Source organism: Sus scrofa, chromosome 8 (genome assembly GCF_054392235.1).
Source record: "Sus scrofa isolate SSC_HxYL_T2T_F1_AM1 chromosome 8, Sscrofa_HxYL_maternal_Yorkshire_Landrace_v2.0, whole genome shotgun sequence".
NCBI lineage: Eukaryota > Metazoa > Chordata > Mammalia > Artiodactyla > Suidae > Sus > Sus scrofa.
In genome coordinates this window covers 73,400,991-73,415,963 of record NC_139390.1, presented here as the reverse complement: position 1 = coordinate 73,415,963, position 14,973 = coordinate 73,400,991, and the positions used below count along the sequence as shown (strand labels likewise).

The 14,973-nt window shown below is 33.2% G+C and overlaps 1 protein-coding gene across 3 annotated transcripts in view; it reads right to left on the bottom strand.

Annotated features, from left to right (window-relative positions):
* Positions 1-14,973, bottom strand: part of CSN1S2 (alpha(s2)-casein) — a 41,279-nt gene that overhangs the window by 1,269 nt on the left and 25,037 nt on the right. For 2 of the 3 annotated variants that reach the window (XM_021100497.2, NM_001004030.1), the window contains 17 exon segments: positions 13,221-13,283; positions 11,797-11,823; positions 10,988-11,011; positions 10,863-10,904; positions 10,462-10,488; positions 9,304-9,330; positions 8,836-8,862; positions 7,531-7,554; positions 7,389-7,433; positions 5,714-5,836; positions 5,198-5,230; positions 4,611-4,634; positions 4,205-4,228; positions 2,734-2,757; positions 2,603-2,647; positions 1,944-2,072; positions 1,133-1,177 (listed from right to left, as the gene is read on the bottom strand). In XM_021100497.2, coding sequence (XP_020956156.1) covers positions 1,166-1,177; positions 1,944-2,072; positions 2,603-2,647; positions 2,734-2,757; positions 4,205-4,228; positions 4,611-4,634; positions 5,198-5,230; positions 5,714-5,836; positions 7,389-7,433; positions 7,531-7,554; positions 8,836-8,862; positions 9,304-9,330; positions 10,462-10,488; positions 10,863-10,904; positions 10,988-11,011; positions 11,797-11,823; positions 13,221-13,271 — 708 coding nt within the window. In that variant the 5' untranslated portion in view covers positions 13,272-13,283 and the 3' untranslated portion in view covers positions 1,133-1,165. 3 annotated transcript variants of the gene reach the window in all.

Here is a 14,973-nt window from a genome sequence, read left to right as displayed (position 1 = left end):
TTTCAGCTCTTTACCCGTAATAGTTCTTTTTCTCACAGAAACTTATTTTGCGTATTCACTTGACCCTTTTTTCGTCGTTCAGAGGGCCAAACTGACATGACAAAGCAAATCAAATTTGTGGCAATGTACCTAAAGCTGAAAATTATCCTCTAAAAATTCCCGAGCTGGACTTTCAACATAGTCTGGCTTCAGTACTGCAGTGTTTGTGTCCTGGAGCTGGAAATCTGTATTAGATTCCTGGCTCTTCCACTTCTGCAGGGTGATCACAAACAATTTATTTAACTACCAGGGGCTTCAGTTTCCTTATCTCAAATTGGGATTATATTAAATACCTCTTAGGTTTTTTGTGGACATGAAATTTGTTAATATAGGCAAAGGGCTTATAATTGTGATTAGTATTGTAAGGCCTCAATTAATTACTATTACTGTTATTACTCCTTTTCCTGATATTTACTTTGTCCTAATGTAGGACATATAAAAAGAGCAAGAAGATAACTTTTGAGTGAGATAGAATTCCAAAAGTGGAGATAACCTATGTATTGCAAGGACAATGTAAGAAAAAATAAAAGGTAACTATGCAAAAAAGCAACACTGATGTGCATTAGTTTCCTTGGATAGTCATCATGACTCCAAAGCAATGGTTAAAGTGTCAAAGAGAGCAACTAGGAAAAATAGGTTTTGTGTATTTTAAAAAAATGATTATTTTTCCAGGTAAAAATGATGTGGAGAATTTGTTTTAAACTAGCTTGTGTAGAAAGACTCTCTTGATATCACATATATCTTCCAGCAAACTGAAATGCTGAGTCTGAACTTCTTGGCTCAACTCGAATGCAGTAGGTAAACATCCTAGTGAATGTGCTTGTGGAAACTTCCATTCAGAGCCAGTGCTTCTGGCTGAATGTATCATTAGCTATAGAGAAGCTTTTTCATAATATTTTAAAAAATGTTTATAAAATCCATGCAAATTATACAGATAGCTTATATTTATAAGTCAAACGGCAGAAGCAAAATTTAAAATGTTTCATAAACCAAATATGATTTAAATACAGTTGAAACTATATTACTTAACAATATTAAGGTTACATTCTTCACACAGAAATACTATTTAAATTCTAAACTTAAAGGCACTTACCGTAACCAAGTAGAAGCAGTTAATTTGAGAATCTTAAAAGTATCTCTTTAAAAGAGAAAGGAATAATATATTTTAACTAAATGTTTATAATAACAAACAAACAAAAAGAATATTTACATCTCCATGAAAATATTTAGAACATTCATTTGGCATCTCATATTGAAACTAGATACTAATTCTTATTTTCTTTAATCATGGGGAAGATATCTTTAAATGCTATGTGCATATGTAATAAAGTAAAACATAGTTTTCAAAATCCTGTGAAAGAATGTGACTTGCTCAAAATCACAAGCTTATTTATGTCAGATCTTCTGATTCCAATCCTATATTTTCTACACTAAATTTTCAGTGCTCTGCTTTCAATTTCCTGCTCTCCCACTTTTCCTTATGTTTAAAAAAGTTTCCTAAGTCCCATTAAAAAAAATTAAACAAAAGAGAAATATTAATTAGAGTTTGGTCTAGCTATTTTTTAGAATTTCAGATACTTTTGTAAAATGGAAGCAATCTTCCCTATCTTGACTCACCTTCAAGAACTGCTATGGGAATCAACTGAAATATTCTAAACCAACACTTAAGAAGTTTAAATCCAATGTGAATACACTTTATCATTATAATTATGTTTGCTTATAGTAGCTATGTTTGTACTAGATAATTTATAGTTTAATTTCCAGACTACAATTTTTATTTAATTTTGCTTTAGCTTCGACTTGAGAACTTATTAGAATTTTATTTCCCTGTTTCATTTCCTTAACTTATTTTGACTACAGAAGATAACTCTCTCTTTAAATAAAAAATAAAAGGGAGAACTCACCAAATTGGGGATAATTTGGTAACTGTTTGTCTTAATGTGATTCCATGGCTTCATGGCTTTCTGCTTTTGATGAACAGTCTTGATGTACTGGGGCCAGGTGAATTTCTGATAATATTGTTTGATTTTGTTCTAGAAAAAAAACATAAATAATTATCCTGTTATCCCATGTGTCAGAGCACACTTGTACATGACCAAATAAACTTAAGCTTTATTTGGATTAAACGATACCAAACAGACCTGTGTGAGGGAAAGTTTATTCATATAAAATTTACTCTATGTGTATATTCGTAAAATGAACTGTGGATTTAAGAATAGTCTTCAGTTATTTCAGATCCCAATGCCAAAATACTTAAGTGGAAAAAAGAAAAAAAGGTGTGTATCTGCCTTCAGGACAATCTCCTGTTTTCACAAAATGAAAAATCAGTGGGTTTTTAGAATAACGTGGGAATAATGGTTGGGTGGATACACAGCAATGATGCAATTGTTACAAGGAGAGAATGTTTTTGTAATAGTTTTGACAAAGTATAGGGGAGATTTTTATAGAAATTAGAATTTATTTTAAATGTGGGTTTTTTTCTGTTGTTGTTGTTGGGAGGATTGTGATTCAGCAGTGTCCAAGCTGCATCTGGTTGTTATCAATGTTCATGTAGAAAATTTACCAGAAATTTTATGCGATTCTTTTCTTCTTCAGTCAACTCAGTTTTCTGTCAATAACAAAATAAACTGTGATAAATACAAAAATATTATGGGCTGATATTTAATTAATTCCATCTCAATGGAAATTACTTACCTTAGTGAATTCTTCCATTGATTCCTTAGGAAAAGAAAATGAGAATAAGCTTTACTTGGATACCCCACCACTAATTTTGTCTGTGTCATTATAGCAAAGAACTAGAGTTAATTATTTTAATAATTCAGGGCCAAGCTACTGTTACCAAGAAACAAAGGACTGCTTTACAGGAATTTATTATGGATTTAATTAGTTTAACCATTCATTCTAAGAGCATTCTCTGTCAATGTGATACTTGACTGAAAATGTGTTTTGAGTTTTCCATTTACCTATGTTGTTCATATAAATGTCCAGTTCTTGTGGAGCATGTGTAGATGCAATGGGTGATAGAAAGAGAGGGGGGAGAGACAAAGGAAAACTAACAGTATGTTGAGGAATGTATGTGGCAGCGCCTGCATGCCCTTTCTGGAAAGACTGTCGTTTCCTTTAGTAACCATGGACCCCCAGTTCAAGAGAAAGGGTAAACCATGCTTCCTAAGACCCTTGAGGAAGAAGATATTGGGCTGTGCCTCAGGCCACAAGACACCGATCCTTCATCCTCTCCTAGGACATTTTCCCATTGTGCTTACTCACTGGGCTCTTTAACCACAGCAAATGTTCTTGTACCTGTGATTTGTAAAACTCATAACGCAATCCAGTATTCAACTCCCTGAACAAGAGAGACCTAGGATAGAGCTCTGGTGAAGACAGTTGGCAGCGTCCTGATTTGGCATTGGCTTATTTTTAAAATGGCTATTACCAAGGAACCAGAGTCCAGCTGAACATTATCAAAATCATGGGATAGAACAGCTACTCTGGGCTATGGATATAATTCATTTCAGACCTTTAAAATGACTTTGAGTCTGTGTATATTTCATACAAGAGTTTTTCTTTATTTCCATTGGCTATTTTGATATGGCTCTGTTAGAAAAATTAGCAATACCTGATTTATCTAAAATTATTAGCAGCAGAAAAGTGCAATATTTCTCAATAAACTGGTTGGTTGGTTTATTTTAAAAGTATCATTTTCCTCACTAGATGAGCTACTGGAAGAATTCTTGAAAAATAAAAAAAATAATCAAAATTTGGGGACCAGAGTAATTGAATCCTTATCAGTATATTCTTACTATCTGTGAAATTAAAGATCTTCCTCATATTATAATAAGGATATTAATATGGCAGGTAAAAAGGAAGAATTGAAGTAAAACTTCCAGTTTAAAAAATAGTAAAAATTGGATAATAAAAAAAAAGAAGCAATATAAACCATATGAAATGTGGAAAGGTCTTACATACATAGAAGCACTTAATTGAAAGAATTTAAGATAATTGAGAGAAACAAAGATAAGAGGTGGAAAAACTATTTTTTAAGTAACTTAGCAATCTAACTCTTTTATTAAAAGCAGAACATTTCAGATAGGCATAACTCAATATTTTAATATTAGTTTTTAAAAATATGAATTAAATATAGCTTCATATAGAAATAATACCTTACCATATCAACAGTCTTTGTATTTTCCTTAAAACAAAAAAGAAGAATTAGACGTTTTATTCTCATTGTATAGGTTATACCTAATTTCTACTTGAACATATGTAGAAAAAAAACCCTCTTTTATAATGAAAAATAAATTTATTTTTATTGATTTTTAAAATTGCTGTTGCATCCCAGTGATCTAGGATCATGTAAGGGATGTCATACTTGCTAGATATATTTTTTGAGTGATGAGTGATATATCTCATCAATGCACCAGTAAATATATAAATAAATTTTATCCAATTGGTGCATATAACCATATCCTTTCCTACTTATGTTTATACAAAATAAATAATATTTATTTTTTAAACATAATAAAATAAAAAGTAATTTCTTAACTATATTTAATGTAACTGGTTTGACTTACTTCCTGAGAGGAGCTGACAGGTTCCTGAAAAAAAAAATTGAAATGATACATTTTAGTCTTATTTCTAAAAATGTTATTTCTCTTTCCTGGGCTTTTTAATTCCTTATCAGAGATGAAATAAGTAAGGATAAAACTAGATTATGTTTTGTGCGATGTGGTGCTGTGTTTAATCACATCTGACGTACAGGAAGATGTTTGGATAACAGCACCCTATGGATCTGGATAAACTAGAGTTCTTTTTTCAGAAAGATCCATTGGATTCCTCCCACCTTATTTATAATATTTAAGATGTACACCATGCCTCCTGGGTGTACTTAGCACTATTAATGGTGACCTTAAGATAGTATTAACATTTTTGGTAAAGTCAACTAGCACAAATCTAATCTTTGTATCCTTGGATGTACATATTTTTGTTCTGCCTTCCCCAGATATTTCTTAGAGGTCTGAAGTTCCAGTTTTCCAATATTATGTAAATCTAGATTTATTGCTTAAAAAAACTAGATCAAAGACTATCTAGTAGAGTGTATAATTAGCGTGTAATATCTTGCTAGTTACCCAGGTACTACCTTTGTAGTAAAAGGCCTTACCTCACTGGTGGAGAGCTCTTCTCCGCTCTGTATCTGAAAAAAAAGAAGGGCCAAGAGAACTTCTGTTATTTATTCCTCATATAAGAAAAGGCTCCTTGAGACAGACTGTTTTATGAAACAAAATGGTAGAGGGTACTTGGAACTTGAGCAAATTACTTCACTTCCTTTTATTTTCTTAAAACACGAACGTTTTACGACATGAAAATAGTGGTTACCATCCCTTTCTGCATTAGAGAATTGTTGGAGGAGCCAAAAACTTAGGACAGATACCTTCAATTTATATTAAATTATTCATCATGACGGTTACTATTGTTATTTGTCACTATATTTTGACTATATTGTCTATGACTTAATTTCTGAACTACATGATTTTATTTGCAGTTGTTCTATGTTCTCAGTTAAAACACGTCAGGGCATTTCATCTCTGGTTTTTTTACATATCTTTATCCTGACTTCATCCCTCACTAAAACCAAAAAAGAAAAACAAAAGACAGCAGATAAAAAAACAGCACTCACCACAGTGGGAATGAAGGGGTAGGCACTTGTCTTCGTCTGATCCCATGGGTTCATAACAATCTGAGCTTGATAAAGAGCCTGGAGATATTGGGGGAACTTCTGATAAAACTGACTGATTTTCTCCTAGAGAGAAAGAAGATTAGCAATATTTACTCTGGTATTGAATCTTCTCTATGGGTCAAAAGCAGATTTTGGTAGAAACAAGTTACTTAAACTTTATTTAATTAGGTAATATATAAATGGTGGCAAGATTACCTAAGGGGAAGAGTCACATATTTACTGTAACTATTTTTACATTTATAATATATTGCAAAATTAAAGAAACTATCTGATTATTAAGGCCTTCAGAACAATATCTATGTGACGAAAAACAAAAGTATGTATAAGAAAGGAAAGAAACATTTTTTGAATTAGAAGGTTAAGTGCCTATCATTTTTTTTCCAGGTATATATGAAGTCTGGTTTCAGAGACAAAACTGAACTTTAAACCCTTGATCCTGGGTATTGGAATTCATGACCCTGGTTATATTGCTTAATTTCCTTGAGCATTATTTACCATTTAGGGTTATATCATTAAAATACATAGCAGCTTTCATAGTGCTATATATAGGGAGATAGATCTATTATCTATCTATCTATCATCTATCTATCAGGCTCAATAAATAGTCTAGTAAATTCCAGAGTCTTTGATCTGACTGAAGACTCTTTTTTTTTTTTTTTTAAAGATTAAATATAAATCACAATGGCTTCTTCACTCAGGGGAATTTTCATTTCATAAAGATTTAAAAATAAGCGGGTGTTTGGAATGTCAGTTGGTTTTCAGAATTGCCTGGAAATGAGCATTGGATGAATTCATAGTTAAGTAAGAGTGGTACAAAGGAAGCATGCTACTGGCAGCATTTTGACAAAGTTAAGAATGGCTTTTCTAGTCATCAGAATTTCCTAAATAGAGAAATTTAATCTGGGGAGTCCCATTTTTAATGATTCAAAGAAAGGCTACTTCTGTTCTAAAGCCTGTAGAAGGAATGTCTGCTCTGTGTAGAGATATGATAACAATAATTGTTATTTTCTTTTAGGTGCACCTAACTACTGTTTTCAAAGCATTTTAAAATACGATGTACATACATATCATCTAATGTAATTCCTCAGGGTGAATATAAAGAACTATCTTTACTTTTAGTTGAGGAAACTGTAGGTTGGTGTGAAGTTAGGGTTGGAATATAAGATGCCGACTCCAAAGCAGGCGCTCTGTCTTTGTGCACACAGCAGACTTTTCTAGTCCACAGGAGTGGGTTACATGACCTCCTACGTGTGGCTTGGAAAACTTTATTCTTGAGATATTTGTCTACGGCACTATTGTCAAAAACAAATTGAGTGGACAAAAAATGTGATGCCTATGCTGGTTTCTACCTCATATCACTTAAACTTGAAACAAATTTTCTGAGGTTTGTGACTTCAAAATCAGTTGGATAATTGATCAGTACTCATTGTTCTTAAACTATAAATCCACAAGTTTGACAAAAGAATAGCTGGAAATTAAAGTCAAAAATATACTACTTACTGTGAATCAGGGGTAAATATTTCACTGGGATGGAATGAGTTATGTGAACAATTGGGAAGAGAAACAGCGACAATATGATGGTTTATTGAAATTATAATTTGTATGAAGAATTTACCAGTTGTTTTAGGTAGTGCTTATCTTCTACAGTGACCTTAACGTTCTGTTAAGAAAACAAAAGCACTTGCTGTAAAAATGCCCAAAAAGGAAATAGTGCTAGGTGATATTTACTTCATTTTGCTTGAATGAAAAGTACTTACCTCTGCGGGAATGTCCACAGATTCCTTAAGGGCAGAAAAGGAGAATTAATTTGCATGATTTAGCCTTAGAGTTTTACTAGAGTAGAAAGGGAAATGGGTTACATTTACTTAGGGCCCAAGCCTCTACGACTGAGAAATTATTTATTAGGAATTCAATAAATTCAATATTCAGAGCCTGCACACTGTGTCAAAGTAATTATCATGTAACGGACAGTCTGTTTCCTTTCAAAATTTTCATCAGGTCTGCATCATTCATTTAATAGCAAATGCCTATGGAGTGCAGGCAGGTGACAGAACAATGACAAAGAAGGCCTGGTGAGATGCATGACAAACTAAACCTTGCCCATCCTTTCTAGAGGAAGCAACTGTTATTTGTAAGACACCACTGGCTCTCTGTTTGAGACAGAACCTATAACTTAGAGAAAGAGTAAAGCAGCTTCCTAGACACTGAGTAGGAAGCCCCCAGGCTGTGCCTGTAGACACAAGGCCCTGGGCCATGGCTGTGCTGCTTCCTTTCCCAGAAACCTTTGCCCACTGTGCTTATTACTTGGATATTTCTACCACAGCCTGTCTTTCTTGTTCAGTGGCCTGTATGTTGTAGTCCATCCCCTCCTTCACCCCCTCTTAAACAAGAGGTTCTCAAATTTTAAAGCGTATCAGATTGCACAGGTGATGCTGACACTGCTGGATGCTGGATAACACTTTGAGAAGCCCTACCCTAAGCCATATTGTGAGGTTTGAAGGCAAACGGTAGGCTTGATTTGGCACTGGCTTTAGACAGTAAAGTAATTTTTTTTTTTTTTTTTTTTTTTTGTCTTTTTGCCATTTCTTGGGCCGCTCCCGTGGCATATGGAGGTTCCCAGGCTAGGGGTCCAATCGGAGCTGTAGCTGCCAGCCCACGCCAGAGCCACAGCAACGCGGGATCCGAGCCGCGTCTGCGACCTACACCACAGTTCACAGCAACGCCAGATCCTTAACCCACTGAGCAAGGCCACGGATCGAACCCTCAACCTCATGGTCCCTAGTCGGATTCATTAACCACTGTGCCATGACGGAAACTCCTGGACAGTAAAGTAATTTAGACAGTACTTTCCTTTGGAGTCAGATTCCTGCCATCTCTGTCAAAAGAGTATCAATGGACACCACAGTGTAGATAGTCACTTTCAATCTCCCCCAAATGACAGTATGTTGGGATATGTGATTTCTTCATTGCTTACATTAGTGGCAAACTAATGCACATGACTTTGCTGAAAATCTATTCTTTGATGAACTTGCTATTTGATGTTAAAAGAGAACGTTTCTTACCTCACTAGATGAGCTGCTGGCATATCCCTTAAAAAATAATAACATATATAATTGAAATCTGGTAACCAGAAGAAATGCCAGCAATATTCTTTGATGGTTGGTGGTTATTTGGGATAGGCCTCATATTACGTACATGATCATTAGTATGAAAGTTAAAAGGATTGAAATAAAAGCAATGCAATTCATTAGGTTTCTTGGCTGTTTATTATTAATCATCTTTGGGAAATAAATGGAAGAGACAAAAATGATCATGTAATTAAGTGGAAATGTCTCATGAGAATATGGACCACTTTAGGTGGCTTTTACTGCAGTGGGCAGGGAAAATTATCATTTTTAAGTGACACAAATTTCTTTTCAATTTATTAAAAAAGGAAATTTACAGATGTTTCCATATATCGTTATTAGTATTATAATATTATGTATTTGCAATATGAATCAAAAATTGTTAAATAAATGAAAATTCCTTACCACTTCTTTTATGTTCCTTACGGCTTCCTTTTGAAGAGAGAAAAAGAATTAGATGTAATATCTCCATAACATTGCTCACAATATTTTCTCCTGAGTATAAAGGGAACAATCCCTCTCCCATAAAGAGAAGCAGTAGAATAGATTTATTTTCATTATATGAGTTTTGTATGTATTGCATTAGAATTCCCTGTTTGGTGATAAACATACAACCAGTGGGATTTATTGTCATTTACTGTATTTACTCTTGCATCCCCAGAGACCATCATATTGACTGTTGTGTTCCTAGAGACTAAGACAGTTTGGGGGACATAGTTCTTATTAAATAAATGCTTAACAAGTGAACAAATGAATAATACACAAGATAAATTTAGACAATATATGCATAAACTTTTTTTTTCATTTTATAGTCATGATTTATTTTACAGTGTATTAGGAAACATACTTCACTAGGCCAACAAACATGCTTTTAGAAGTAAATCCATATTGTTTTCATGATAACAAATTGGTTTTAGTTCCAGGAAGTCAATTCTAAGAAAATATTGCAATAGAAAAATAATTTTATAAAAGAAGAAAATAAGTTTGAGGCTTTAAGAATAAAAATGACTAGGAATTCCCCTCTTGGCGCAGTGGTTAACGAATCTGACTAGGAACCATGAGGTTGCAGGTTCGATCCCTGGCCTTGCTCAGTGGGTTAAGGATCTGGCATTGCCGTAGCTGAGGTGTAGGTTGCCAACTCGGCTCAGATCCTGTGTTGCTGTGGCTCTGGCGTAGGCTGGTGGCTGCAGCTCCGGTTCAATCCCTAGCCTGGGAACCTCCATATGCTTCAGGAGCAGCCCTCGAAAAGGCAAAAAGACAAAAAATTTTAAAAAAATTTAAAAAAAAGAATAAAAACGACTGAAAGACAACTTCTTCATTCCTCATAGAATCTGAGAGTCAAGTGTAGTAGTTGATTCATGCAAAGATATATTTTCTTCATTTGAATTATTCATAGAATTAAGAGAAGAGGATATAATTTTGTTCTCATTTAATGAAAATCTTGGTTTTCATATTTGATTGACTTGAAATACATTTTCCAAATCCAGGAAATAATTTAAATTTGGTTCAAAATACCATAATATTTACTTTACATAGTACTACAGATATGAAATTAACATATACCTCACAGGAAGTAGCGCAAATGTCCTCCTAAAAAAAAACAAAACCAAGGGTATATAGCATTTACTGAAATGCAATATAATGTTCTTGAGCACAAAGTCATAGCAAAGGAAATATAATTTTGTGAATAAAATATGAGTACAGAACTTAGGAAAGAAAAGTAAAGGTGATGACTAATTAACAAGAAATTCAAAGATTTTCTGCATCAATATTATGTCTCAAAAATCTTTTCTATAATTCCTTTCATGTTAGTCCATAGCATTTTGGCAAAACAATGAAAACATTGCCATCTTCACAATCATAGTTAAAAATAATACTCTTTGGGGGTGAGTGAGACAGTGACCCATGTTTGATAGAAAAATGTGTCTTAATCAGATTAATCATCTAAAGTAATTAAACCTTACCTTGCTGGGATGATTGATCACATTTTTTTCCTGCTTATATTTCTACAAAATAAATAAATAAATTTATTTTATGATTTTGATTAAAGAAAGTTAAAATATACTTAATTTAAGAATCTAGGACTTACTTCCTGGGAGATGTTGATAGATTCCTTAGAAAAAGAAAGACACCATTATTTATTTACCTAAATTGTATTCATACTAGATTAATAAAGTTTCAATCTACAACCATTATCTGTTGTGTGGATTCACATATTAGTCTTTACCTGAACTATATGGCAAAGTCAGTCAAAGTTTCACTCTGTCTACATACTTATATATTTCAGATAACTAATGCATTTCAGATTATGCTTTGGGTTCTGAATAACGGAATCAAAAGCTTTCTCAAAATCATCCACAGAGAAGAAAGAAAAGATTTCCTATCTCCTCTGTACAATTTCCAAATTTCTTTACTTTTTTTATTTTTCCATTTGTCTTTTTGAAAGAAATTAAATGCTTTGCAGAAAAACAAGAAAATTCTTAGGTTACATAAACATTGTCTGTGGGCATCTGTTATGGACTTATTATGGCCAGAAAGTCATTTGGAAAGTAGTGTTTAATACTGTTCCAGAAAAACTTGAGTCCCTATTGCAGAAACACAGAATGGATTCCTGTCACTCTATTCACAAAATGTTCTTCACGACTTATGAACAACTATCAATCAATTAATACTAAGAAAACTTTAGAAAAAAATGCACTGGTCTAATCTTGGTGATTTGAATGTGTAGATTTTTACTTTACTCCTTCACATATAGGCTTTTTTATGGCTTCTTTTTCAATTTTCTCTGACTCTATCTCTAGAATTACTGGTGAAAAAACCTATTTTAAAGGCAATAATCAGGGCATATTATGTTTTAACTAGGTGAAAGGATTTGATGTTTACACTAAAGTATCTTACCTCACTGGAGGAGACATGCTCCATCTCCTATTAAAAAAAAAATACAAGTTTCATTTTTATGGTAGATTTAAAATGCTAAGCTGTCCTCATAGTTTTTGTTTGTTTTGTTTTGTTGCTGTTTTTGTTTTGATGACAAGGGACTTTTAGAATTTTTTTTTTTCTGGGAACACATAGGGTTTAGTTAAAGTTTTCCATTGTGATTGTAATATTATACCCTATAATATTAATAAACAAATCATTCTGTCATTCAAATAAATCATTTTTATGGCTTAATATATTTCTTACTTTTAGGCAGTGGTTAGGTTCCTAGTTTTTAAGTATTAATCCTGTCACAGTTTAAAATATAATAAGAAGGACATGCACATATGCTACAGAATCTTAAAATTTTATAATACCCTGCTATTTTATTTTATTCAGTGTTACATGAATTGCTAGATTTAATTAATCTTAAAGATTGAGGACAATTACTGATTTAGAGAGAAAGGGAGAAGTGTGGTTAAGACTAGGAGATTACAAGAGAAGAATCAATGAAATGGTGTAAGATGGATCACTGAAGCATTATTATTGCTTTATTCTCTTTGCCTCACTGAAATTCTTACTGTAGCATGCTCTTCGGTTAACTCTCCATTGAAGAAATAACAAACCTTTTCAAGATTGATGTATGAGATATGGAAATGCATAGGAGGCAAAGAATTCTGGTCACCCTGATGACAGGTGCCCTTGTAGGGAGTGAGGTACCGGATATGGGGGTGGGACTGGCAGCACAGGCTGCAGTTAAGGGAGAAACTGAGTTACTACTGAAAATGTTAAGAGATTATGTGCTTGTGTCATCAAAGCTCTTCACCTAAAGCATCTAGTCCTTCCTTACCATTATGTGATGGAAATGTTATCATTACATTCTCACTAGAGAAATATGATACTTTGAGAAGTTAACGGATTACTTTGCTTTAGGTTATTTGGTAAATCATTGTCAAAGTTACCACTTTTCAATGCATCCTTGTTTCCTGTCTAAGTGCCATGGTTGCCAAGCTGCTGTAGTCAAGAATGATGAAGTGTGCTTGAGAGATGGTTTGGGATAGTTTGGGAATCTACATTTTATCTGTGGCTCTCTTGAGCTTTAAAAGATATCTTTCTTTTTGTGGTTTAATACATGTCTTACTTTCAGGAGGGTGTTCTTGGAGTGAAAATAGTACCCCAGTAAATTCAAACTTCCAACCCTACAAGGAGAACACATAAGAATTATCTTTATCCACCTTGGTAGCTTGTATAGGGCAAGGCCAATGCCATCTTTGATTATAAGTTTCAAAGGTGACACACTTTGTCTCCATTCTCTGCTGCCTACCACTGCCATTATCTGCACAAAAGATTCATTCTTCACATATTTAGATAATAATAGATACTCATAAATATCTTATTATACTTACATGCTTTGCAAAAGCAACGGCCAAAAGGCAGGTAAAGATGAAGAACTTCATGTTTACTTAATCCTGTGGAATAGATATAGAGCTAATCAGTAATAATTTTAATCTCCTTAAAAATCACCTTGTTCCTCATTAACTATGTATTCATTTGTTTTGTAAAAGGTAATTGAGAAAGGGAAATGGAGATTGATAAAAGCACATTCATTGAGAAACACCTGTGTGTGACAATGACAAGTTCTTCATAAGGAGAAATTAATGCAACATAATGTAAAATCTTGGTTTCTAAATTGTGGAAGTTCCTTTGGGACATAGCAAATTAATAGTATAATTGACTCTATGTATAAATAGCTAATTTATTTGTTAATTTACTCATTTATTCAGTGAATATTTACTACCATATCAGGTACTAGTCTAGACATGAAGATACTGGTGGTGAAAATTAACTTATGCTTATGCTAATAAGGCTATATTATTTATAATTCTTCTTTAATCTTATGAAGAATCATTATCAGAAATGCAAAAATACAAGAGAAAATCATTTTAAAATCAGATTTCAGGTGAGCCAAAAGATGGAGTCTGACTCCCTCATGAAGGAACGAATTAGCAGGTGGAAATAATACTGTGTTGGAGAGAAGGACACCTGCTAATGGATCCTGGCTCAGCTTCAGATAGACTGTTCAATCTTGAGCAAGTCAATGGACATCACTGAATATCATTTTGAATATCTAACAAAAGAGAGATTTAACTAATGAGATTTGATTTCCAAGATCCCTTCCAGCTCAATCTCTAATACTGTGACTCTGTGTTAAGTCCACAAAGTTTTCTGACCACATACATGTCTATTCAACTGTTTTCAGAAGATAAACAGAGAACTGAAAAAATAAAGTCTTCTAATACCTTTCTGGTATAAAACAGTGTTTTACTCTCTTAGAACTGTAAATATGAAATGAATTACTTTAAAGGGAAATATTTTATTTGACTCATCCATTGTTAAACTTGCTGGGGATTTTTACCTACGAGCCTCTAGAGAATGTGTATACATGAGAATTATTCTGTCTTCAGATTTGCATTGCCTAATTTTGCTATTAATTTCTGAAGCCAACTAAAGAATCTCAGCTATATTTGTTCAGTCTTACAGGATGGTACATATAACACCTGCTTTAGAAATATTTCCTAAGGACAATGTTTTAAAATGAGATTATAAATATATGACTGCCTTTTAAATTTTGAAAGAAGTATAATATATATATATATATATAGCTATTTACCTCATTTTTACTGTAGACATTTTATTTTCCATGGATGTAAGAAATTGGAACATGGACAAAGAGTTAAGGAAATGCTTTTAGCATATTGATAAATGAGAACTAGAAATAGTTATGGTTACTAAGCAACTGCTATTGCCAGACATCATGCTAGTTTGTAAAGACTTTCTCTAGTCTCCAGGACCATTATGTTAGGTAAAAGTGTCTGATTAACAGATGAAGAAAGTGATATAGGTCACACATCAAATATGCAGTGCCCTGGGTTTCCAAAAAACCTCATTATGATGAGCTCATCCTTAAAATCAGACTATGGCACTTCATCGTAAGATAGAGAAGATATGGACATAGTTTCCTTTGTCTATATGTTAATTATATTCAGAAACATTTAAAAGGAGATAAATCAGTTGACTATGTTAGTTATCACACAATTTCTCAAAGAATCATAAGGTACACTGACATTAGTTTCTTTAAAAGTAGCTTTTAAAGTTATT